The 26,200-nt window shown below is 35.4% G+C and overlaps 2 protein-coding genes across 3 annotated transcripts; both read left to right on the top strand.

The window, feature by feature from the left end:
• The first annotated feature begins 227 nt into the window (after positions 1-227).
• LOC132300432 (SAL1 phosphatase-like) lies at positions 228-22,872 on the top strand. Of its 2 annotated transcripts, XM_059797484.1 has the most exons (8): positions 230-506; positions 6,347-6,422; positions 17,441-17,514; positions 17,652-17,857; positions 20,524-20,734; positions 20,801-20,899; positions 21,020-21,173; positions 22,394-22,872. In XM_059797484.1, exons 1-8 carry the CDS (start codon positions 309-311, stop codon positions 22,555-22,557), a joined length of 1,182 nt encoding a protein of 393 aa, XP_059653467.1. In that variant the 5' UTR covers positions 230-308; the 3' UTR covers positions 22,558-22,872. The 2 variants fall into 2 exon arrangements, with proteins under 2 accessions (XP_059653466.1, XP_059653467.1); XM_059797483.1 differs by having other exon boundaries at positions 228-506; positions 20,801-21,173.
• LOC132300431 (uncharacterized) lies at positions 12,261-17,427 on the top strand. The gene is made up of 2 exons (XM_059797482.1): positions 12,261-14,142; positions 14,246-17,427. Exons 1-2 carry the CDS (start codon positions 12,545-12,547, stop codon positions 14,586-14,588), a joined length of 1,941 nt encoding a protein of 646 aa, XP_059653465.1. The 5' UTR covers positions 12,261-12,544; the 3' UTR covers positions 14,589-17,427.
• Positions 22,873-26,200: the final 3,328 nt, after the last annotated feature.

The raw sequence follows: 26,200 nt of genomic DNA on the forward strand, positions 1-26,200 counted from the left end.
CTTAACCGTTAATTGGAATGAATCCTAATAGAAACGGACTTAAATAGGATAGAAACGGACTTTCGGAAAAGGATAAAAACGGTACTTTCGGAAAAGGATAAAAACGGTCTTAGAAGTGAATTTCCTAAAGTAACTAGGCTCACAAAAGTACTGCTGGTAATTGAAAGTAGGGAGAAAATTTTCACTATTTTGGGGCATAATTTAAAGACACGTGATTCCCCAATTCCGAAGAGAGAGAGAGAGAGAGAGAGAGAGACAATAATGGCAGGTACAATATTATCAGGGTCTATAAATTCCTTCATAGAGAAATGGCTGTTACTATATCGCCCCTGAATTCCTTCACACAACGTGTACTCTTTTCGTTCCCTGTAAAACCCAAATTATCAAAACCCCCTTTTCGTCTTCTCCTCAGAACATCTCCAGTAGTAGGAGCTGCTTCAATGTCTTACCACAAGGAACTCGATGCTGCCAAGAAAGCAGCTTCTCTTGCCACTCGTCTCTGCCAGGCACTACCTCTCTCTCTCTCTCTCTCCACTTATATATATATTATATACATGTTCTATGTATTTTGCATGCATTCTTCACATTCTATCTGATTTTTGACAAATAGGACTGTATAATTGGAATATAGAAAAACCCAGAAGCTTAATATCTACTTGAGCAAAACCCATATTGTGAAATTGCCAATTTGAGATTTTCTTCCTTTGAGGTTTCTGAGAAAGGTTGCGATCTTAATGTTAGGACTGTAAAATTAAAAGGATTTTCGCATTTCTGAAAAATTGAGGGCTACTTTTTGTCCTTTTGGCAATGGAGAGATTTTGAAGCTGAGTTGCAGAAATCTTTTAGGGCGCTGTGGATTTTAACTAAAACATTAAGATCCAAGAATGGTTGGGAACCGACAGTTCTAATTTATTTGTTTATTTTTATGTGGGTATGTATAAATATTTGTTCAAGCCTCTTTGCAACTTTGCTTTATAGGGACTGAAAATGGTGATGGCTTTGAGTATTTATTTTATTTTTTTGTTTTGTTTTTCTCCCGGTTTCTTTCTAGATTCAGGGAAACCATGTAAAAGTGCGAAAAATAAAAAAAGGCAATACAAATGATAAGCTAATAGAGGTGCTAGTTAGATCCCAACTTGTCTTGGATGATGTCCCGGATGAGAATTGTAGAATCAAAATCTGTTTTGTTGGAAAGACAGTGAATTTGGAATTATTCAAGGTTTCTAGAACAACATTTCTTAGATAAATATAATTATCCATAAGTTATTATCAAATATGCTTAATAACAGGTTAATACTTGTTTTTTATTTTTTTAGTTAGAAATATAGACCTTCAATTTTTTCTTTGACCAATGATTTGTCAACTTGGTTTATATCCCACTTTTCCTTATATTAGATAGGTTGCATGTGGTTCAAGGATTTTGGTAGGAAAAATTTATCTAGTATGGTTGTGTTCAGGATGCAAACCTCAAATTGGGTTTTGAGTTCCAACCAAGTTCAAGATGTAAGTTGTAATTACAAAAAGAAACATTCAAATTTCAAAGGAGGGGTTGCTATTTGTAAATCCCACTTACAAAAAGAACATTGTCGTGACTACCATTGCACCATCAATGTTGTTGCTACCATCATTGACCCACCACGACATGTTTAATTGCACCACCACAGAAGCCTCTTCACCATTGTTGCCACAGGTTGGTCACCCTCCCTTATCGCTTCATCATTGAAAATAGATAATCTTCAATCACATCAAACATCTCTATTGCTGTGATCATTGTCCCATGACTCACACCACCTACATTACCGATAACTATTTGAATTATTGCAATCACCATACAGATACCCATAGCAACACCCTCACTACCTCATCCACCACCATGATGTCATTGTGTCAACACTCCACCACTACCTACCACTTTTAGCATCCCATCCTAGCCATAAGCACCTCCTCAACCATCTTGTTAATCTCAGACTGTACAATATTAATTAAAAAACTGGTGAATTCTAATCCTATATTTTGATCTTAAATAGCCTTGCAAACTGTGAATTCTAAGCTCCGCATAATTTGGAATCTAAGAAGGTAGTCTTTTGATTAAGAAGTTCAAGGACTAATCCCAATTCTCTGTACCGAATGCACCTGTATTGTTTCTCCATTTTCTGTGATTTACAAATTATTCCTCTAAATGGAAAATTGACAAACAAATTAACTGTGGATCTTTAATTATTTATATTGGAAGGAGATATTTTTCGTATTAGACAAGCAGTCTTGTTTCATTTTGTATGGCTGTTATAGGCGAAGGGCCTAATGGTTCATCTGTTCACTAGGTAGCTATTTTCATGGAACAATGATTTGATCCCTTCCTTTTAGATGTTGTTAGGGCAATAGACTTAAGTTGGCATATTTTGTAGGACAAAAGTAGAGTCTCTAACTTTTGTTTTTATTTTCTAGCTTAGTTTGTAATTTGTCAATAGTTAGTGTTAGTTATTACCTCCCAAGGTCGGAAAAAAGAAGAAGTTCATGGTACATTCAATGGTATTGCAATTTTCTTCATCGTCGGGGGCATAAAGGCATGGTTTCACTCACCAAATTAGGGTTAATGCATGCATAATTAGAGTTTCTATTTGTTATTTGATTTAATTCCCTAAATTTCTTAAATTATGCATCAAAAGAATTTTGGGAACTTCCGCAATTTGAAAATTTTCTAAGCATTGAACTGCAGTAGACTTCAATCTATTGAGGGTTTGATCGATGGCTTCTGGAGTAGTTGATTGATGGACGTAATTTTGATTGAATGATCTTTTCGGAAAATTTATTTACAAGTTGGTTTTAAACTCTACAAACCCTATTCTCTCTATTTACTATGTTGCTTATATCTATTTATATATATAGTATTAGGGGAAAATAATAAACACTGAGAATACAAATAGAGACCGACCATATTTTTCAGGGTTTTAGAGTACATCTTAGTTTTTCTGTTTGCATTCATTTCTGTTTGCATTCATTATTCTAGTATTGGTGAGTGTGAATTCAAGTGTTGACAACTGTTGTTACGTACTTCAACAAAGAGTTCAACACAATACACAAAAAAGATTGATGTCTGGACGACTTGTGGCTGAGATCAAAATCAGTAGAGAAGCAGATCGTGAGGACCAGATGTTGACGAGCTGAAGGACTGCGTGGAGACTTTTAGAGTAAAGTTTGGAGCCTTCTGTGTCATGAGGTAACTAGGGAATATTTGGGGTAGAGTCTGTGAACATAATTTGTACTCTCTTTCTCACATAGTGGATTTTGGTTTGCTTGGGCTAGAACTTGCGGTTTTTTCCCTTGGAGTTTTTATGTTAAAATCTGTTTCCCGTTGCTTTAATTTTTATTTGCTTATCATGGCTTTTGATTGATGATTTTTATGCCCTGCTATGTTTTAGATTTATATTGCTGTTAAAGGTAGTTAGGTGGTTTAAATTTTTAAATAAATGTTAAAATTAGTAATTCATCCTCGAATGTCTATTCACCCCCCTCTAGGTCTAAATCATGGACCTTGCGCGACTCTTTATCAACGTCTCGGGTTCTGGTCCTTGCACTTATCAGATGTCATGATAATAGTATAATACATGTCTCATGACCACCCCCCTCTAGGTCTCTTCACACTATAATGGGTGTTATGGGGTAGGTATCAGATAGGGGTGTACAATTGATTTGTAAGCCTAAGGACTCTCCAATTAAGAACCCTTAGAGTTGGGCTTAGGTCTTGCTCTTGAGACTTGGCTAATTCATTGAATGAGCCCAACATCAGGTTTTCGGGCTGGGCAGTAAACTGCCTGCTTTTGAAAAGTATTTGAATAAATAAACTCATTTTAATATATATATATCTATATATACACACACATACATTACTTACATATACACATGTCTAATGTACACATATACAATAACACACATATATAATAGATACAAGTGTGTTTACGTACATGTATATGTGTGTTTATTTATGGAAAAACATAATAGATAAATGCGGTGTTTACTTTAAATATATGCAATGGCGGACCCAGAGGTATATTCTTTTTTTTGGGGGGGGGGGGGGGGGGGGGGGGCTAATACATTCTGGGGTGGGCTAGTACTACTAATTATTATTATTATTTTTTGGACTGGGCTATAGTGAAATTTTTTTTTTTTTGGGGGGGTTGCTCAAGCCCCCTTAGCCCCCCCTTTGGATCTGCCCTTGAATATATGTCCATTTATGAATAGATAAAACTGATCCCCTCACCTTCAAGAGGAGGATTATGCTTTCCCATTTTTCAAAATATTCACACCAATCATTGCTTGTAAGCCTTTAAATACTGGAGTAATTTGGGTCATTTTACACTCACGTAACTCCACCAACTTTTTATGGTCTCTTTGCCAACCCGCCTTCATTACCAAGGTGCACACCAAGACTATCATCAGTAACTAGAAAGCAGAGAAAACGATATGAATTTGGTTGTAACTGATACATTGTTGGGAAAGAGAGATATTGATGGTCACATTAATATGGCGGTTTCAACCACAATCAATGTAAAGGCCAGAGTTTTTCTTTTGGAAGGTTACGCAATCACACACACACCCATGCCTCCACTGAGGCTTGAACCCCCGATCTCCCCTTTGGGGAGGATGGGCTTGTATAGTTTGTACCAGCTGGGGTATTGCCCATTTGGTGTAAAGGTCAGAGTTATCACCTGGCTCTAGTTGCACATTTCATTGAAAGCGATATATAATCGATCGGATTTAAAATAAAAAGTGATTAGAACATTTTTAGTATTAGCAGCCGAATAAAGACCTCACACAATTAATTTTATGACCAATAGAAGAGGTGAAGGAAAAGGAAGAGGAGATAATTAAGGTCTGGGAACAATTTTAAAAATTCAGTGTATTTAGATTGAACAAGCTGGAGGGAAAGGAGAGGAAACGAGAAGAAGAGCTTATTTTTTGTTGTTTTGAAATTGGAAATGGAAAGGATTAGGAGGGAGAAGGAAGGGTAGCTAACCATTTAGATAGTGTGTTGGCTCCTCCTAAAGTAGGAGGATTTTGAAGAAAAGCATAGGATTTTGTCCTTTTTTTTTTTTTTTTTTTAAAAAAAAAAAAAAAAAATAGAAGAAAAAAATAGAAATCAAATGAATTTCTATTTGCCCTTACCACTTACAAAAATAAAATAATCATTTCCTTTCTTTTTCCTCCATTTTTTTTTTCCAACTAAAATGACAGTCACCACATCCTTTCCTTTCTTTCTACTCTTTAGTTATCCAAACACTATCATCTCCTTTCCTTTCTTTTCTCTAATAACCAACACTATCTTTTCCTTTTTTATCTCTCCTACTCATCTAGATGTGTAAATGACAATCCCCACCTTTGGACCTTTAAGGTTTACTAGAAATGAGGGCATTTGAAGTCCAGTATAAGTGGAAACAAAGTCATTTTTGTATATATCTCCTGTTTTCCAGCTCTATTTAGATGTTCGATGCTATGGAATTAGTTTTATTTTTATCCAATTGGCCATTATACCTGTTTAAAGTTATCTTAATTTGTTTATTTCTATTTAAATTTAAAAGAACTGACAAACTAAAACAATCCGCTGTAAGTTCTTCGATTGATCTTGTATTTTTAATGTTTCAACAGTTAGATACTCTAGGAGATTCTTTGTTTTTAAGGCCTGTCTCCACAATACATTTTCATTGGCCAGTCTGTGAATTCTGTTCTTTTCATGCCTTTATTTAATTTGTTCGCAATACCTTTTGATGCATTAATAGACCGTCCTGGGAGGTGAATATATTGATTGGTATGTGCGACAGTCCTGCGTTTCTGCTGATTTATAGAGTTGCATTTGAGTATGATAAGAGCATAAACCACCTTATCATGGGTCTCCTTTGATTTTCTTGTAAAAAAAAAGTTAACGATGCTAATGCAAATTTTGGACAAATACAATATATATATATATTGAAGAGAATGATACCGAATCTGGCGAACGCCTTATCCATTAAGTCATTAGTAAAGCGATATTTTATTGTATCTTACATCTTTACAGTATAATTTTGATTGTCATATGTCCACCTACTATTTTCTGTCTATTTTTAATTGTTGACATATTCTATGATTTATGATATATCCAAGATTCTCTGTTTGAAAATTTAGTATATTGATTCACAATATGGATACCGATTTAGCAACTTTACTTCACACGAGTAATTTACTTTCTTTTGCACATGTGCACATGTTCGTGTTGGCAGCAGTTTGGCCTCATTTTTTTTTTTTTTTTTTTTAAAAAAAAAAAAATTTTATAGAATGAAGCTGATCTGATGTATGGTTGCTTTGTCTTCTCCAGAAGGTGCAAAAGGCATTGTTGCAAGCAGATGTCCAATCAAAATCAGATAAAAGTCCTGTCACAGTGGCAGATTATGGTTTGTCAATGTGCATTGTTATTCACTAGTGCATTCATTTTAACTGTCTAATATTTTCTTTTTGCTCTGGGGTGTAGCCACTTTCAAGCTTGATTTTTAAGACACTTTTCAATAGCTTTTAAAATAGTTGGCAGCTCCGTTTAAGTCCATATTTTTTCATGTAACTTTGAGCTTTTGGTTGATTTATTATACAACGAGCAGCAATGATATTAATTTTATATGTATATAGACACGTGGTGTGCCTAGGGAGGTAAACATGACCAAATGAAGCTGCTTGTAAAATATATATAGGAGTAGAGATTATGAATAGCAGTTGGATCCAGACCTTAATGCAAGCAGTAGTAGCACTCCTCATTCTAGACAAAGGTGCCCCCCGAAGGCTATGTTTTTTTACAACCAGGGGAAGTTCTAGGAAAAACTTTTGGGGTGCAAATATCATTGAGCTTGATGGAATTTTATTATGTGTTGGGATTTGTGTCTCAAATTCCTTGGAGGTTTGATTGATCGAACAACATATAATGTGGACAATTGAAGTTGTATTCTGTTAGGTAATTTCTTATTTGGCAAGTCTCGGCCTCTAAGAAATTGTAATCCTTGTCCAACAAGGAATTGGGTTTGAAACTCTATAACTAGACACATAGGCTTTGGGTTGAGACTTATGTGATTGAGAAAGATGTAGTATCACGAGGGAGTTGATGCGCAGATGTGGTTTATGGGTTGATAGAGTAGAAAAAACATTGGTGACACTGTTAGCGAGGAGATAGGCTTGTGGAGTGGTACATGGTAAAAAGACATGTATGTGGCGTTGGTACTCTATTGTTGTAATATTTCTACAAATCATAGTGGAATCTCTTCTTATCCATGGACGTAGGTCGGTTTTGGCTGAACCATGTATATCTTGTGTATGTGTGTGATTGCTTTGTTGGCTTTCATTGGATCTTAGTTATTTGCAAGCTTCCACTGCCCCAACAAATTGGTATCAGAGCCAAAGGTGAAAGAGATCCAGAAAACACAAGACGTCTCAACATGTGCTGCAATAGGCTTCAATTGTAGGTGGAGTCAATCGGCTTGGTTACATGGTATGGAGCTCAAGTGGTCAAGGTGGAGCCTTGGAGGTTTGACTGATCGAGCAATATATAATGTGGACAATCGGAGTTTTGTAGGAATATCGTCAAAGATTGAAGCTGCAAAAGAATTGTCCTGATCAATGTCGTGGAAGCAATGATTGGCTGGATGGAATTTAAGCCAAGGTGGAGATTGTTGGAAATTATGTCTCAAATTCCTATTCTAATTAGGATTTTATTTTAGAGTTGTATTCTATTGGGTAAATTCTTATTTGGCAAGTCTTGGCCTCTAAGGAATTGTAATCCTTGTCCAACAAGGAATTATGTTTGTAAAGTCCAACAAGGAATTATGTTTGTAACTTTATAAATAGGTACATATGTTGTGGGTTGAGACTTATGAGATTGAGAGAGATGTAGTCTCATGAGGGAGTTGATATGTAGAGGTAGTTTATGGGTTGATAAAGTAGGAAAAACACCAGTGACACTAATAGTGAGGGATTAAGCTCGTGGAGTGGTACATGGTAAAAAGGCATGTATATGGTGTTGTTACTCTATTGTTATAATATCTATACGAATCATTGTGGAATATCTTCTCATCCATGGACGTAGGCCGATTTTGGCTGAATCATGTATATCTTGTGTGTGTGTGTGATTGCTTTGTTGGCTTTCATTGGATCTTAGTTATTCGCATGCTTTCGCTGCCCCAACAAATTGGTATCATAGCCAAAAGTGAAAGAGATCCAAAAAACACAAGAAGTCTCAACATGTGCTGTAACAGGCCTCAATTGTAGGTGGAGTCAATCGGCTTGGTTACATGGCATGGAGCTCGAGTAGTCAAGGTGGAGCCTTGGAGGTTTGACTGATCGAGTAACATATAGTGTGGACAATCGGAGTTTTGCAGAAGTCTCGTCAAGATTGAAGCTGCAAAAGAATTGTCCTTATCAATGCCATGGAAAGCGATGATTTGCTGGATGGAATTTGAGCCAAGGTGGAGTTTGTTAGAAATTGTGTCTCAAATTCCTATTCTAATTAGGATTCGATTTTAGAGTTGTATTCTGTTAGGTAATTTCTTGTTTGACAAGTCTTGGCCTCTAAGAAATTGTAATCCTTGTCCAACAAGGAATTGGCTATGGAACTCTATAAATAGATAGATAGGCTTTGGGATAAGACTTATGAGATTGAGAGAGATGTAGTCTTATGAGGGAGTTGATGCGCAGATGTAGTTTATGAGTTGATAGAGTAGGAAAAACACCTGCGACACTGTTAGTGAGGAGATAGGCTTGTGGAGTGGTACATGGTAAAAAAGACATGCACGTGGTGTTGGTACTCTATTAACCCATAAACTACATCCGACTCCATCTACAATTTGTTGGAATTTGTGTCTCAAATTCTTATTCTAATTATGTTTCTATTTTAGAGTTGTATTATGTTTGGTAATTTCTTGTTTGGCAAGTCTTGGCGTATAAGAAATTGTAATCCTTGTTCAATAAGGAATTGGGTTTGGAACTCTATAAATAGATACATGCTTTGGGTTGAAACTTATGAGATTGAGAGAGATGTAATCTCATGAGAGAGTTAATGGATGAGAAGAGATTCCACTCTGGTTCGTAGAGATATTACAACAATAGAGTAACACTACCATATACATGTCTTTTAACTATGTACCACTCCACGAGCCTAATTCCTCGCTATCAGTGTCACCGGTGTTTTTCCTACTTTATCAACTCATAAACTACCTTTACCCATCAACTCCCTTATGAGACTACATCTCTCTCAATCTCATAAGTCTCAACCCAAAGCCTATGTATCTATTTATAGAGTTCCAAACCCAATTCTTTGTTGAACAAGGATTACAATTTCTTATAGGCCAAGACTTGCCAAACAAGAAATTACCAAATAAAATACAACTTTAAAATAGAAACATAATTAGAATAGGAATTTGACACAGACACAAATTCCAACAATCTCCACCTTGGCTCAAATTCCATTTAGCGAATCATCACTTTCCATGGCATTGATTAGGACACTTCTTTTGCAGCTTCAATCTTGACGATACTCCTGCAAAACTCCGATTGTCCGCACTCTACGCTACTCGATTAGTCAAACCTCCAAGGCTCCACCTTGACTACTCGAGCTCCATGCCATGTAACCAAGCGGATTGACTCCACCTTGACTACTCGAGCTCCATGCCATGTAACCAAGCCGATTGACTCCACCTACAATTGAAGCCTGTTGCCGCATATGTTGACACTTTTTGTGTTTTTTGGATCTCCTTCACCTTTGGCTCTGATACCAATTTGTTGGGGCAATAGAAGAGCACGAATAACAAAGATCCAATGATAGGCATGGAGCTCGAGTGGTCATGGTGGATTGGAGGTTTGATTGAACAAGCAATATATAATGTGGACAATCAGAGTTTTGTAGGAATATCGTCAAGGTTGAAGTTGCAAAAGAATTGTCCTGATCAATGTCGTGGAAGCGACGATTGGCTGGATGGAATTTGAGCCAAGGTGGAGATTGTTGGAAATTGTGTCTCAAATTCCTATTCTAATTAGGATTCTATTTTAGAGTTGTATTCTATTAGATAATTTCTTATTTGTCAAGTCTTGGCCTCTAAGGAATTGTAATCCTTGTCCAACAAGGAATTATGTTTGTAACTTTATAAATAGGTACATATGTTGTGGGTTGTGACTTATGAGATTAAGAGAGATGTAGTCTCATTAGGGAGTTGATGGGTAGAGGTAGTTTATGGGTTGATAAAGTAGGAAAAACACCAATGACACTTATAGCGAGGGATTAAGCTCGTGGAGTGGTACATGGTAAAAAGGCATGTATATGGTGTTGTTACTCTATTGTTGTAATATCTCTACGAATCATGATAGAATCTCTTTTCATCCATGGACGTTGGCCGGTTTTGGCTGAATCATGTATATCTTGTGTTTGTGTGTGATTGTTTTGTTGGCTTTCATTGGATCTTAGTTATTCGCACGCTTCCGTTGCCCCAACATTATGTTTCTTAATAGCTTCAGGAAGCAGTACTTTTACACATGCATTCATTTTTCTTCCTAGAAATTCTTCATGAAAAAATTCATGTTGAAACTAGGCGCTAGCCTATGAAGTACGGACACGGGACACCGTTACGACATGATACCGATATAGCGATACGAAAATTTAAAAAAAAATATTACACAGACAGGGCAAGGATACGTTAATAAAATAATAATGTAATTTTTTATTATACATAAAAATTTATTTATTTTTATCAATTTATAAATTATATTTATAAACGTAAATCATATAAAATTTGTCCACCAGATAACTCAATCCCATATTCCAATAAAATATCTCCAAAAGATGATATATATCAATATGTCAAAATGGCGCATCCTCTATCCCGGTAACCAAACATTAAACAATCTCCTTCTTTCACGCACTGTTACTCTTATAGAAGATATATAACAATATGTCCAAAAGGCAATCTTTTATTCTTTTAAACAAATGAATTAGAAAACAAGATGAGATTGATCTTATCCCCTCACTCCTCCCCTCACTCCTTTCATGCACTGTTACCTCTCTGACTCTTTGTACTCATCTCCTGCATCGACTCTCAGATTCTCTCTTTCTTCCGTCAATTCCCCCATCCCCTCAACCTAGATCTTTTATCTCTTATATCAACTTCTGAATCTTTCTGAATGGATACACATATACACACACATATTTATGCATCTCTGTGTAAACAAAGCCCAAACAGCTGTGTCCATCCTGTTGTCTGATGGCGTGTCCGGCTACGTGTCTGAGCTCAAAACAGAAAAGAAAAGGAGGGACACGCTCTGGAGCGTATCGGACATGTGTCCAAGTTCAGGATCCGCATGTCCGTGTCTGACAAGTGTCCGACTGCCTCTTTGACGTGTCGGCTAGGAAGCACGGACACTCCGAAATAGGCAAAGAATCCGTGTCGGACACGTCGGACACGGCCCGACACGTGTCGGACACGGCAAAAAGCGTGTCTGGAATTTTTTATTTTTTTAAAATTTTCGGACACGGATTGGACACGGCACGGATACGGCACGGACACGCGTCCGACACGCCAGGGTGTGTGTCCGACACACGTGTCTTATTTTTGGGGGTTTAAAAGATAATTTTTAAAAGAAAGTTGGGTTAAAGTACAAATATATAAAGTTATTTACTTACTTATGTGGTCAGAACATAATAATTTTAAACTTTCAAGGTTAATATGTAATTTTAAACAAAAGAGATAGATATTTAAGGCAGTCATTACACTATTACAAGATCAGATTCAAAGTACGGGGGTTGTGCTCTCTCAAACTGACGACGAAGCTCTGCAACTTCCTGCTGCAGATCAAAGCGACTCCTTCCAGCCTCCAGGTCAGTCTCTCTCTCTCTTTCTCTCTCTCTCTCCTCTCTTTTCTTCCTCCTCCTTCCTCTTTTCTTTCTTTTTCTTCACAAACCCTAGTTTCTTTCTTTCTTCTTCATTTTTTTTTTCTTTTTCCTTTTTCACAAACTCAGATTCTTTCTTTCTTCTTCATCTATTTTTTTTTTTGTTTTTTTTTCGTTTTCCTTTTTCAAAACCCCAGTTTCTTTCTTTTTCTTTTCTCTCTCCTTTGTTTTTTTTTTCCCCCGTTTTTCACTAACCCCAGTTTCTTTCTTCTTCATCTATTTTTTATTTTTTGTTTTTTGTTTTCCTTTTTCAAAACCACAAATTCTTTCTTTTTCTTTTCTCTCTCTCCTCCCCCCCCCCCCCCCCCCCCCACTAACCCCAGTTCACAAACCCGTCTTCTTCTTTTCTGGTATTTTTCCTTTTTTACAGACCTTAATTTCTTTCCTAATTTCTTTCTTCTGCTTCTTCTTCTTCTTCTCTGTTGTCTTTATTCTTGCTTTAAATTTTAGCTTGTGTGAGTCGTGACTTATTGACCTGTAAATGAATTGGATTTCATCTTTGATTTAATTTCAGCTATTGCATATGACTTATGAATCTGTAGCAAATAGGAATTTATTTTTTCTTTGCTGACTGTTCTTTCTTTGCTGACTGCTGTAAGTATGGATTTTTTTTCTTTTCTTTTTATGTCTAGGGAATTAGACATGTCATTGTCTACATCAGTTGCTAGTTGTACTCCTCAATTCGAACAAGATGATAACAAACCACTTTGGAACTATGTCACACAATTAGAAAAAATTGGTGGTGGAGGAGGAAATTTTTTATTCAAATGCCACTTTTGTAATAACGAATTCAGGGGGTCTTATACAAGAGTTAAAGCCCACTTGTTGCAGAACACTGGTATGGGTATTCGTATATGTCCAAAAGTCACATATCAGAATATTGCAGAAATGCAAAAAGCAATTGAAGAAGCCGAATTGAGAATTAAAAATTCTAAACCAAAAAAAGTTCCTTTGCCGCCGTCTAGTGCATCATTGGGTGGTACTACTAGTCTCACTCAGGAGGCTTATGTACCAAAGAAAAGAAAGGCAAGTGGGGGTGCCATTGGGAAGGCATTTAATAATGAGGCTCGGGAACAATTGCACTCAGAGATTGCTAGGATGTTTTATTCCGCAGGATTGCCGTTTCATCTAGCAAGAAACCCGTATTATGTGAGTTCATACAACTATGCTGCAAATAATCCTCTGTCAGGTTATTTGCCTCCGGGTTATAATCTATTGAGAACCACTCTACTTCAAAAAGAAAAGGCAAATATTGATAGATTATTGCAACCAATTAGGAGTACATGGAAGGCAAAGGGTGTTAGCATTGCAAGTGATGGTTGGAGTGATCCACAAAGGCGGCCTTTAATTAATTTTATGGCTATGACAGAAGGAGGTCCCATGTTTTTGAAAGCTGTTGATTGTTCCGGTGGAATTAAAGACAAGTTTTTCATTTCCAATTTGTTGAAGGAAGTCATAAATGAGGTTGGCCCCCAAAATGTGATCCAAGTAATTACAGACAATGCCCCAAATTGCAAGGCTGCTGGACAACTAATTGAAGGGCAATTCCCTCACATTGTTTGGACACCTTGTGTGGTCCATACTCTTAATCTTGCCCTCAAAAATATTTGTGCTGCAAAAAATGTGGAAAAGAATGAAATTGCATATGCAGAGTGTGGTTGGATTCTTGATTATGCTGATGAGGTTACAATAATAAAGAATTTCATCATGAACCATTCAATGAGATTAGCTATTTTCAATGAGTTTGTCAGCTTGAAGTTGCTTTCAGTTGCAGAGACACGCTTTGCTTCTGTTATTGTGATGATGAAAAGATTTAAACTTATAAAAGGTGGTCTCCAAGCAATGGTCATAAGTGACAAGTGGACTTGCTATAAGGAGGATGATGTAGGAAAGGCCGATTATGTGAGAGAGAAGCTGTTGGATGAACAATGGTGGGGAAAGATTGATTATATCCTTTCCTTTACTTCACCTATTTATGACATGCTAAGGGCTTGTGATACCGATAAGCCTTGTCTTCACTTAGTTTATGATATGTGGGATACAATGATTGAAAAAGTGAAGATGGCAATATATAGGTATGAAAGAAAGCGACAAAGTGAAAGTTCTTCCTTTTATGAAGTGGTGCATGGGATACTTGTAGCTCGTTGGAACAAGAACAATACTCCGCTTCATTGCTTGGCACATTCACTAAATCCAAGGTAAATCATTAGATATTAATTTGTAAGCTAAAGAAGTTTTAATCTTAGTTTAGAATTAAGGAAATTAAATTATGAATTAAATGCATTCTCTTATTTATTGTAGGTACTATAGTGATGTGTGGCTTAGTGAAGACCAAAGTCGAGTTCCACCACACAAGGATTTAGAGGTCTCAAGAGAGAGAACAAGGTGCCTTAAAAAATACTTTAGTGACCCACAAGAGCGTTCAAAAGTCCAATTGGAGTATGCTAATTTTTCATCAAACTCGGGGGAATTTGGGGAGAGTGATTCTATATGTGATAGATATACCATGGATCCTAAAAGTTGGTGGGTTGTACATGGTTCATATGGTCCCTTGCTTCAAGAGTTAGCTTTGAAGTTGCTTGTCCAGCCTTCTTCCTCCTCATGTTGTGAGAGGAACTGGAGTACTTATTCTTTTATTCACTAATTGAGAAGGAACAAGATGGCGCCACAACGGGCTGAAGATTTGGTTTTCATTCATAGTAATCTCCGTCTTCTGTCAAGGAGAACCCCACAGTACAATGAAGGACGAACTAAGATGTGGGATATTGCAGGAGATGCATTTGATTCATTTGGTGATGTTGGGGTGCTTGAGGTTGCAAACCTCTCACTTGATGAGCCAGAATTAGAGGCGGTATTATTTACCGATGATGGAAGTGTTAATGATGATGAGATTCATGAGACAATTGATGATGAACAACAATAGATGAATGCTGATATGTTCTTTTTTTTTTTTGTTTTGGACTACCCTTTTGGTATTGTAAATGGTAAAGTCCTAGGTCAAATGATGGATGGGAATAGATGATAGTACACTGACTTGTTTTTGTATCTTTTTTGGGACTAGCCTTTAGGTTTTTGTGAATGTTAAGTGCTAACAGTACAGTCCTGAATGTTAAACAATCATGAATGTTAATAGTCCTTTCAGTCTATGCTTTTGTATTTGGAGTAAAGTTGCAATGATGATTAAATGATACTAGTTATTATTCTAATATCTTGTTTTTTATTTGGTTTTATAACTCTGCAACATTGTTCTTTTATAGTTTATTAGTTATAAGTTATGATTTGTATATATTTTCCATTGTGAGGTTGATGAAAAATAGTAACACTCGGTAATTTTTAAAGTACTACATCATATATATATATATACACTATTCGCCGTGTCCGTGTCCTAATTTTTTTGGATTTGCCGTGTCGCCGTGTCCGTGTCGTGTCGTATCCGTGTCCCGTATCCGTGTCCGTGCTTCTTAGCGTGTCGGTGCTTCACAGGCGCTAGCTATTACTTCATTGGCCACACTTCAAAACTAATTTGGTGATAGTTTATAAAAGTTTTGTTTGTGAATCTTGCTCCAAAAATAAAATCGGGGGTGCTATTTATTACTTAATTGGCCACACTTTGGGGCGGTCGTTATTCCTTAGCTGGCCACACTTTGAAACTAGTTTGATGAAAGTTTAAATAAGTTTTTGTTTGTGAATCTTGCTCCAAAAATTATCTCCCAATTTTTAATTTTTTTTCCATATTTTCTTCAAATTATTAAGTTATTTTTATTAGTATAAACATGTAAAACACACGCACACACACACACACACACGTTATGTGTGTATTAATTTTTTAGTTTTTTTAGAAGTTTGTTTGTAATTTTAACTATTTTTTTTTTATTAATTTAATTTCTTTGTGTAATAATTATGATGAATTAGAATAGTGATATGTCTTGCACTTTATATTAGGTAAACATCTCATTAAATGATTTAGCTCTGTGAGAAAATGAGTAACCATCTGACCGATTTATCTCAAGAACAGAAGTTCTCATCCAGCAGGAGGGCATGGTGCACTTGAGGGATGCTCTAGGGGATTCAACAAAATCCACAATAAAATATTAGAAACTCATTTACTGGATTTTGGAGTTAAAAGTTGTGTATCGATATGTTTTAGGCTAAGGTGTATGGCAATACAAGCTTAAAAAAATTGCAAACACCATGGTTTATTTGTTATGTAACTCCCATAACACCCACGTCTGTTAAACCCCAAAGCATGCAAAAGGGTTCTGTTAGCCTAAAGTCAATGCTTTGGAGAGGCAGGCCCATACATTAGAAGGGGTGAATACACTTTCCGTAAAACAGTTATAAACCCATTTGGACATGATCTTGGTGGTTTTGGACTTGTTTGCATAAACTAGATGAGATAGCAGCTAATAAATGTTTCCAAGTGCCCTTCCCTTCGCGTAGCATCTTGATTTGAATTTTTTGAAAACATTTGTGATTTTTGTAACATAGGCGCAATTGGTTTAGAGGTAAAATTGTGAAAAATTGGATATACACACCCTATCCGTGTAGATATTGTCCCGCTTTGCACACTCTCCATGCTCATGGTTTTCAAAACGTGTCTACATAGTTAGGAAGTGTCCACACATGTGAGTGCCAACAACCACTCTCCCCAAGTGATGTGTGGGACGTTACAATCACCCCCTCTTGGGACCCAACATCCTCGCTGGCCTGATCCACATGGGCTTGTGAAAGCTACCCCCATTTCTAGCTGGGGATTGGCTCTGATACCTTTTGTCACGACTCACCCTATCCATGTAGATATTGTCCGCTTTGTGTACTTTCCGTGCTCACGGTTTTCAATACGCGTTTACACAATTAGGAGGCGTCCGCACATATAAGTGCCAACAACCACTCTCCCTAGACGATGTGGGATGATACAAAAGTTGTCATAAGAAAAATTGCCACATGCATGTCTTATACCATTTCATCTTGATTCTTCTTTGCTTTCCTCACCTCAAGATGCCTGGATGACTGAGTTTGACTTGCCTAGCACACATAACATGAGTTTCTATCTTTCTGCAACCAATCTTTATATTAGTCATCGATTTATTCTTTTCTTACACCTTAATCTATTTAAAAAATATAAAAATCAATGTTATGGGAACGTAAAAGGTCTTTCGTGACTCTAAAAGCTTTTCATCTTTTGACAAAGATATTCTGGTATTTAAAAACCACATGATCCATGCTATGAAACTTTTGCTGCTTGTTCCGCATGGAATTTTTGTGCTGTATTTAGTGATCTTTGTGCAAGAAATTTGGTTGTAAGGTTACTGAAAATTCTTGACATGGGCTTTATCTTTTCTCCAATTTTCCTCTTCTTTCAAGCATGGATACAGAAGAAACTTCAAATTAGTTACTGCTTTATAGTTGTGAGACTTTTATCAGCTTCTTTGTTAAAATACAGAAGAAACTGCAAATTAGTTACTGCTTTGTCATTTTGCCTCTATCTGATCTCAGGCTCACAAGCGCTAGTTAGCTTTGTGCTGGAGAGAGAACTTCCTTCCGAGTCATTCTCGTTAGTTGCTGAGGAGGTAAATATTTCAACTTTTCAGTTGATTTTTCGTTTTGTTGATGAATTATTTGTATAATATTCAGAGGCATGTAAAAGCAATTTCTCTTTTCCCATTAGAAGTAAAGAATCTAATTTTGTACTGTTAAATGTCTCTAGGATTCAGGAGATCTTCGCAAGGAAGGTGCCCAAGAAACACTAGAACGCATTACGAAGCTTGTGAATGAAACTATTGCCAATGATGGAACATACAATATTTCTCCTTTATCTGCCGAAGATGTGCTTGCTGCCATTGACAGTGGCAAATCAGAAGGGGGTTCTCATGGTCGACATTGGGTTTTGGATCCCATTGATGGTACTAAAGGGTAAGCTTTGGACCCATTAATTAAATATTAGTGCTTGTGCTTTGATTGTGAAACATTTTTATGTGTCTTGCAATACAAGAATCAGGTGATTTTGTTAAATATAGGCTGTTGATTTTTCAAAACTTAGCATACATACAGTATAATGTAAATGTAATTATTCATGTTGACAACAATGCAATGGAGCAAGAACTACAAAAATTAAAGATATATAAAACTTCTTGATTAGCCCTTAGACATACCTCTGTACATAGGATTATTTTAGAAGTGGACTTGGCTTATTGTTTTCCCATCCCTGATCTATTTAAATGGTTTTAGTTTGTTTAGTTGGTAGTGCTTTCATATAATGTTGCCTGCTGCATGATGCTTTACATGAAGGAGCATGTATGCATATTGATGCTACTTGATGGATAGATGCAGCTATTTTGGTACCACTTGCATCTGATCTCCGTGCACATATAGTAACATAAATAAATATAATATACAGTGCTCTTTGTACAATGAATAATCTTATGTGTTTGTGATACTGTTATCCTGATGTTTATATACTGCACTAGAACACTAGAAGTAGAAGTACATTGGTAGCTAATATGTTGAAGTTTAATATTGGGAACTTTTGGGTTAATTTTGAGAATGGAGCTAGTTCAGGAAGCTTGAAATGGGGCATCAGGTTCACGCAAATAGGTTAGAATTTTAATCTTGTACCAAGTAGCAAGTCAAATTGATGCATGCAAATGTGTGCCTTTGAAAGAACTAGAACCAAATATAATCTTAATATCTTTATTTTTGGGAAACTAAATTTTTGAATTTGGCAGGATCTCTCTCTTAAAAAAATTTTGAGGTATAGAATACAGAATTTGTTCCTTGCTTCCTGTATGTATTACATGATTTACTACACTTTCAATTGAGCTATATCGGTACTATAGTGTTGGAGAACTTCCTGAGCTTTTTGAGACGCAACATTAAAAAATGTGCTGCATTACTTTGTTGGGGAGCTTGCGTCGGTTTGCAGTCTAGAAGATCAAGATTGGGAAGTAAACCATTGGAGGAGTTTGGAGTATTCATGGCTAGTATCCATTAATTATTCTTGAATAGTAGAATTTATCATCATCATATATTCCGCATAAAAGGTAGCACTATGAAGATTACTCAGCATTGAAAGCTTCTATTCTTGCATCAATGATTTTACCTCAATGACTTCAATCCTTTGAAACCGTCTCACATGGTCTAATACTTAGGATAACCTTCACTTCTTACTTATCTATTGTGTTTTGTATTGGAGTTAGAGTGATATTCTAAATCTGATTCTTATATAAGCGCTCTGTTTTGTCGAGTGGCCTTTAAGGTGTAATTAGGGAAGGAGAGGAACTGAAAAAATCTCTCTCTCTCTCTCTCTCTCACACACACACACACACAGCAGATTGTGTCATGGTATTTTGTTGGGTTGGTGTGTAGATCTAAGTTAGGGGTGGCAATTTGTGTAAGAGCGGCATATTGAAATAAGGGCATTTTACTATTGGGTCAACCCGAACACAACTCGTTTGATAAATGGGCCGAATAAACTTGACATGAGTCACACGATTACGACCCCATTTATTAAATATGTAACATAACACGATCCATGTAACCAATTTAGTGAATGGGTCGTATAACCTTTAACATGACATCATAAAACACATGTATAACAAAAAAAAAAATTTAAATTATTGAATCAAAATTATGGAATAAATTTTCATATTATCTTAATAAACCACATATTTTTCATATTCTCCACAAATTCAATCGCATTGATATTCCTCCAAATAGATATATATTTACGAAATCATTAACAACCTTTATGAATTTCAACTGTCAAACATCCCTTGCATCTCAAAGTATCCAACCTCTATACAAATTACATAAGGCAATATAATTTAGCACTTACAGAATGTAACTAATACATGTCAATAAATAAATCCCTTTATTGTAAAATAATCATATCTAAGTTGTGATGCCGTAGAAGATATTGGGTGCCTCAGGCATACCACGTCATCGTTATATTCCCACTCAAGAAAAATGCATCATTCAATGAGATTGGTCCCACCTATTTATGAAAACTGCTCTCGCCTAGGGGTGGCAATTGGGTGGGTTTGGGTGAATCCTAAGTCGGCAAATCATGAATGGGTAAGTAGCCCATTATCATCCCCCCAATAAGGGTCATAAGTGGGTTGGGTATTAAATGGGTTGATCAACCCGTACATAACCCATTGACCCGTGCATATAATTTTATTATTTTTCCCCTTTTGCTCACAAAATTATTCTTATATATGACTTTTATTTTTTATTTTTATATTAATTCATATTTTAATGTACTTGAAAAATTCCAATTACATATCATCATTTACCGTTTTTGACATATTGAAGCTTTTTCTATTTTTAACATTAATGTATAAGGTTTTGCAATCTTTGTTTTTGTTTGGATCAGATTTGGGGTGGTTATAGTTTAACTGTTAAATTTCTTTGAATTTTAGGTTTCGCCTTTTTGTGATTTGTCTTCCACAGTACTCTGTATCTAATTACTAATTTCTGAATTTCTTTGTTAACTGACTTCCTAACTGAGTATTTCAGATTGTTCTTTAATGATCAATAGCACACCACTTGCAGCTTATGCTTGCATGATTGTTCTGTAGGTTTGTAAGGGGAGACCAATATGCAATAGCATTAGCATTGTTAGATGAAGGGAAAGTAGTTTTGGGTGTCCTTGCTTGTCCAAATCTTCCTCTATCATCCATTGGTAGCCATGGACAGCAATCTTCCGAGGACAAAGTTGGTTGTCTTTTCTCTGCTGAAGTTGGTGCTGGGACCTATATGCAGTCTCTAAATGGCTCTTCACCAATAAAGGTGGATGCTTAGATACACTATTCAATTAACTTTCTATCCTAATTCTCATGTAGTGGTACCCTTCAGGTGCATGTCAGCACTAAAGATAACCCTGAAGAAGCGTCATTCTTTGAATCATTTGAAGCAGCACACTCACTGCACGACTTGTCTAGCTCTATTGCGAAGGTTCAGTATTCTTGGTCCCTTTTTTCTCTTGGTCTCTTTTTTCTCTCTATGTGTATATATAGAAAAACACATAATGCTAGTTCTTATGTAGCGAGCTCCTTATTCTTTATTCCCAAACAGAAACTCGGTGTCAAAGCACCACCGGTTAGAATTGACAGCCAGGCAAAGTATGGTGCTCTTTCCAGAGGAGATGGATCCATATATCTGCGTTTTCCTCATAAAGGATACCGTGAGAAAATATGGGACCATGCAGCTGGATCCATTGTTGTGACAGGTACAAGAAATATACTCTTGTAGTTTGTTCTCTCTTCTTTTATCCTCTCTAAGTTAGGTTGGAGAAAAGCTTGTGCATAATTGTTGTTCATATGTACAAAAATTAAATTGCTAACTAAATATGTCATTATTAAGCTACTTGAGCTGTTTTAGTAGGTTGTTATTTGCTGCAAATCAGGAACTAATTTGGGCCTTCAAATTATATTTTTTGTAGAAACCACTTGGGAGTAGAGGAACAGTCTGTCTCCTCCTCCTCATTGTCATCATTCCAATTATAATTTTATAGTGTGTGTTTTTTTAGAATTCTTCCATCCAGAAAAGTTTAAAGCAACTTTTTGCTGAAACGCAACCAATTTCAACCATAATATAGTGAAATAAAAGTTTCTTTATGATATCTGTGTACAGGGTCATGGTATTTAGACTAACGGTGTCTCATTGAAATGGAAATGTTCCGGTTTGTGATATCTGTGTAGCCAAGACCATTTTTATTTTATTTTTTTTAATTGATGGTACTAAATTGAATGTACCATTTTCTGGAGTTCATAATGATTCTGTTTGCTATAGAAATTAAAACATTTTCAGTGATGTAAAAAACGAATGGACTTACTTCAGATGTATAATTCACAGTAGACTGATTTCTATTTTCATGCCATATCCAAGCACACCCTTCTTAATGCATACAGTTATCCTATACTAACAACACCTCTTGATGAAGGTTGTGAAATACTTAGAAAGGTCGTCAATTATTTAAGCAACGAGTATGGAAGATGAAGTAGAACAGCTTATATTTTTTAGTGTCAAACCGGAAAAAAGGTTTTCAAGTTGAAACCTTATCAAAGAAGTTTGATTTCTGGTAATGTGTCATGATACGACTGCTAGGCAGAATAATTGATTCAGTATATACCGTAGAATCAGAACATAGATAATCTTTATTCCTTATGCCATTAGTTTCATCCCTTGATTGGGCTCTAGGATGCATTATTTATCTTATGCATTTGTTTACATTAATCCTCCAATTTTATGGTTGCCCGGCTCATTTAGTTGAATAAAACACTAACCATTTTTAAAATTCCAAGAATATATGCATCTTGTTCAACACGTTAATATTAAACTGTGATTGGCATCAATATGCTGCGACTTTGTCATGTTAGCGCTGTATTGAAATTGAGCTTTTTATTGTCAATAATATATATATTTTATTGCTATTTTATACTATTACAGAAGCGGGGGGTGTGGTCTTGGATGCTGCGGGGAATCCTTTGAATTTTTCCCAGGGAAAATATCTTGACTTGGAGACCGGGATAATTGTTACCAACCAGAAGTTGATGCCATCACTCTTGAAGGCAGTTCGAGATTCTCTGGATGAGAAAGCTTCATCCTTGTGATTTTTACTCTGCATTTGATTCTGTTATTTGCTTTTCTAATATAAATCCAGACCATTTGTTCCTCATTATTAGATGCCAACTCTCTCGATCTCCACGTGCCTAATGTGCACTTAAACCTTCATCTTCGTGATTTTATTTAAGCACTTGTTATCCAATCATCTTGCTTGCCAGAGTTGGTCCAACTCTTCTGAAATCTCGACTTTTTTCTTTATGGGAGAAATATGATTTTGTAAAGCATTTGTGCGGATCCATTTCGAAAAACTAGAGCAGCATATTTTCAGTTGTTAAAGTTTAAACTTTCGAGTTTTTGCTTAATTTCGTGGGTATTTTCTGAATTTCTTACCATAATCAAGGTGATATGCTTGACAGATCCTTTTGGTGTGTGGGTTTCATAGGTACAGTATGGTTTTATAAAATGTTATTAGGAAATATTCTGATATCAGAAACATGACATATAAATTAAAGGAGCATGGTTAGAAAAATCTGCAGTGGTGTGTGGACTGAACTACATGGAGCTATTATTAATAGCTATTTATTTCGATTTTTATTTTTTATTATATATATTTTTTTGAAAATTGAGTTTTCTGGGTGAATTGTTTAAGGCTTTAAGCTTCAAATGGGCTCAGATTTCAACCCTTGGATTGTTGGTTGTCATGCCAAAAAAATCCCTTGGCATACATCGTATATCAATGGCTGGTCTTGAGGTTGTGACATTGACCAGTGGTGATGTTGGTATCATGAACATGGCAACCCCCAAAATTGACTTTGTTTCTACGTAAAATATTTTTGATATTTTAGTTCGAAGTAAAATATATATTTTTTTATTTTTGCTTTTTGGATGTTTAGCAAGGGTTTGGGTTTGGGTTTGGGTTTGGGTTTGAGGTTAAGTTTATTATGTAAAATGTGTAAAATAAATTTTAAAAACTGATGGTTAAGTTATTTTTGTTATGTTTTAATATTTTTTTCTTCATAAATTTTTACATAACTAAACGCTAGAAAAAAAAAAAAAAAAAAAATAGAAAATTAAAAAAATTTGAAATTTTTTTACAACCAAACAAATGAAGCCTTAATATGTTGAAAAATTACTCTTTTGAAAAATAGAATAGACAAATTACAACATTGCTTCTGTGACTGAATCCTTTTCTGTGACAATTCTCTTTTTATATTCAAAAATGAGATGAATATCTTACTAGAATTTGAAACTATATCCTATATTTATTTCCTTCTTTCTTTAGTAGACCGTAAAAAAAAAAAAAAAAAAAAAAAAAAAAAAAAAAAAAAAAAAAATTATTTTATACATTGATAAGAACCACAACTCGCGTACATATTTTGTCCACATCAAGGTACGAACCCTCCTGAGAAGGGAGGTTATACCACAGGGTATATGCCAATTGGTAAACCATATCCATCTCCAAATACTTTAGAATGATGATGTGGGATACATAAAATATCGTTGACCTTTGTAGATGATCCAGGACTATTTTTTTCGTGTGTATTCTTGAATCTTTATGCCGTTATAGCTTTATTCGACAAGCATTAAATTCGCACTTTATATCACGTAACTAGGTATTTTAATAATTCACTCACTAATAATATAAACAATATAACGGTAGGACATTTTCTTTTTTTTTAAATTACCATTTCTGACAATGGTGTTAGATAGCTTTTTAGTACCGAGTCTTTCATATGTTAATTTCAATTACAAAATCTTTTTGTAGAATTTGATACCAGGAATGATAAATTAGGATTTTAACAATAAAATGCATTTAATGTTTATAAAAGAAATGTATTTACCAAAATAAATAAATAAATAAAGAGAATTAACAAGATGCTTGCAGAGTCGCCTTTTAATTAGAAGGGCCCGAAATTTAATTTCATAACTGACACTTCCATCGGGACTCCCATAAAACAAAGACAAAAGAAATGAAAGGTGTATATATATATATATATATATATGATTGTGTTTAGAGGCGGAGCCAAGATTGCAAAATAGGGAGTTAAAAATAAGAAGAAAATTTGAAGATAAACACAATAATTCTTATAATAAAGATATGTTATATATATTAAAAAATAGACCAAAAAACGATGATATTCTCATATATCAAATCAAGTTTTTGGGATAAAAATTAAAAATTACCTGTAAATAGAGTTTCCTGATCTTAGAGAGATTCTTCTTCTTCTCCGTATTTTCTTTTTTTATCTATATTTGTTAAAAAAAGAAGAGAAATTGGACCCCCTCTTAAGTCTCTGCAATTTCCTTACTAGACCCCAAAAAGGCCAAACCCTATGAGGGAAAATACCACCGCGTGTTGAGAGGAAGTGGGTGAAGAGCAGTAAAAATTGATTACATATCACATATGGATTGGGTTGATAAGAAGAGCAGTAAAAATTGATTACATATCACATATTGATTGGGCTGATAGGAAGAGTAATACTATGAATTGGGTTGGATTGGGCTGATAGAAAGAGAAAGAGTAGTACTAAAAATTGATTACATATGGACTAAGCTGATAAGAATAGTAGTACTAATTTTTTTTTTTTTTTATAAAATGGACCTGGGCTATAGCCTAGGTTAGCCCATTAAAAGCTCATCCATGGCTGTCATAAAAGAGTTGCTAAGGATTCCATTTACATGTTCCAAGTTTTTTTGCAATGTAGAGAGGAAAAAAGTACAATTGATAGAATCAGGCCGGCGGTGGCCCAAGGAGACCAAGGCGGTTGCCTAGGGCCTCAACATTTAGAGGGCCTCAAAATTTTTAGGCTCATTAGTGATACGTTCAAAAAAAAAAAAAAAAAAAAAAAAAAATTCTTAATCCCCTTACCATGAGTGATAGCCTAGATAAAAAGAAAAATACTTAGGCCCCTTGAGTGATCGGCCCAAAAAAAAAGAAAAAAAAACTTAGAGCCCTTCGATTAAACGAATTCACAGCCCATTCAAAATTAAGGCCCATAAAAATTTGGTGATTAAATTTGAAATTAAATATGGCCCTTTACTACTTTATGTGTATGCTAGTGTGTATTTCAGTAATTAAAGGGCTTCACATTTAAGTTTGCCCAGGACCTCTCAAGATTTTGTCAATCTCAGAGCGCCTTAGATAGAATCCTAGTAGTTTCAGTTTTCTTTTGAGTGTGTGTTATGTGTAAACTCCATTTTTGTGCACCTAGTGGTCACTTAAAATGAAAAGAAACCAGGCCTCAAGTGGGCAGTCAGGTTGGATCAAACCCAAAATGCATGGGTTTACTATTATTATTATTTAATTTTCTTTTTGAATGGTTGAACCCTTTGGTAATGCATGGGTTTAAACTAATGCCCTTTTACAAGAAAACCCCTGAAAAAAAAACTTGAACTAACAATATGTTGCGGTCAAGGACATTGAGTCACGTGTCCGTCATCGAAAAATGAAAAAGATAAATTTACCCTTAAAAGTAGTTTTGGGGTTTTTTTCTTTTGGAAATTTTATTTTTATTTATTTATTTTTGTAAAAAACGATTACATAGTTTTGGGAGAATATCACACTGTACATCTTCTTCATGCGTGAACCACATAGACCAAACTATACAGGCGGTCAATCGCCACTTTGTAATATCCCTAATTTTAAAAGGATAGTCTCGGTATTTATTTTATGGTAGTAATTGCATTTTT

Source organism: Cornus florida, unplaced genomic scaffold (assembly GCF_030987335.1).
Source record: "Cornus florida cultivar Cherokee Brave unplaced genomic scaffold, ASM3098733v1 CherokeeBrave_3.0.0_Hap2_Chr03, whole genome shotgun sequence".
NCBI lineage: Eukaryota > Viridiplantae > Streptophyta > Magnoliopsida > Cornales > Cornaceae > Cornus > Cornus florida.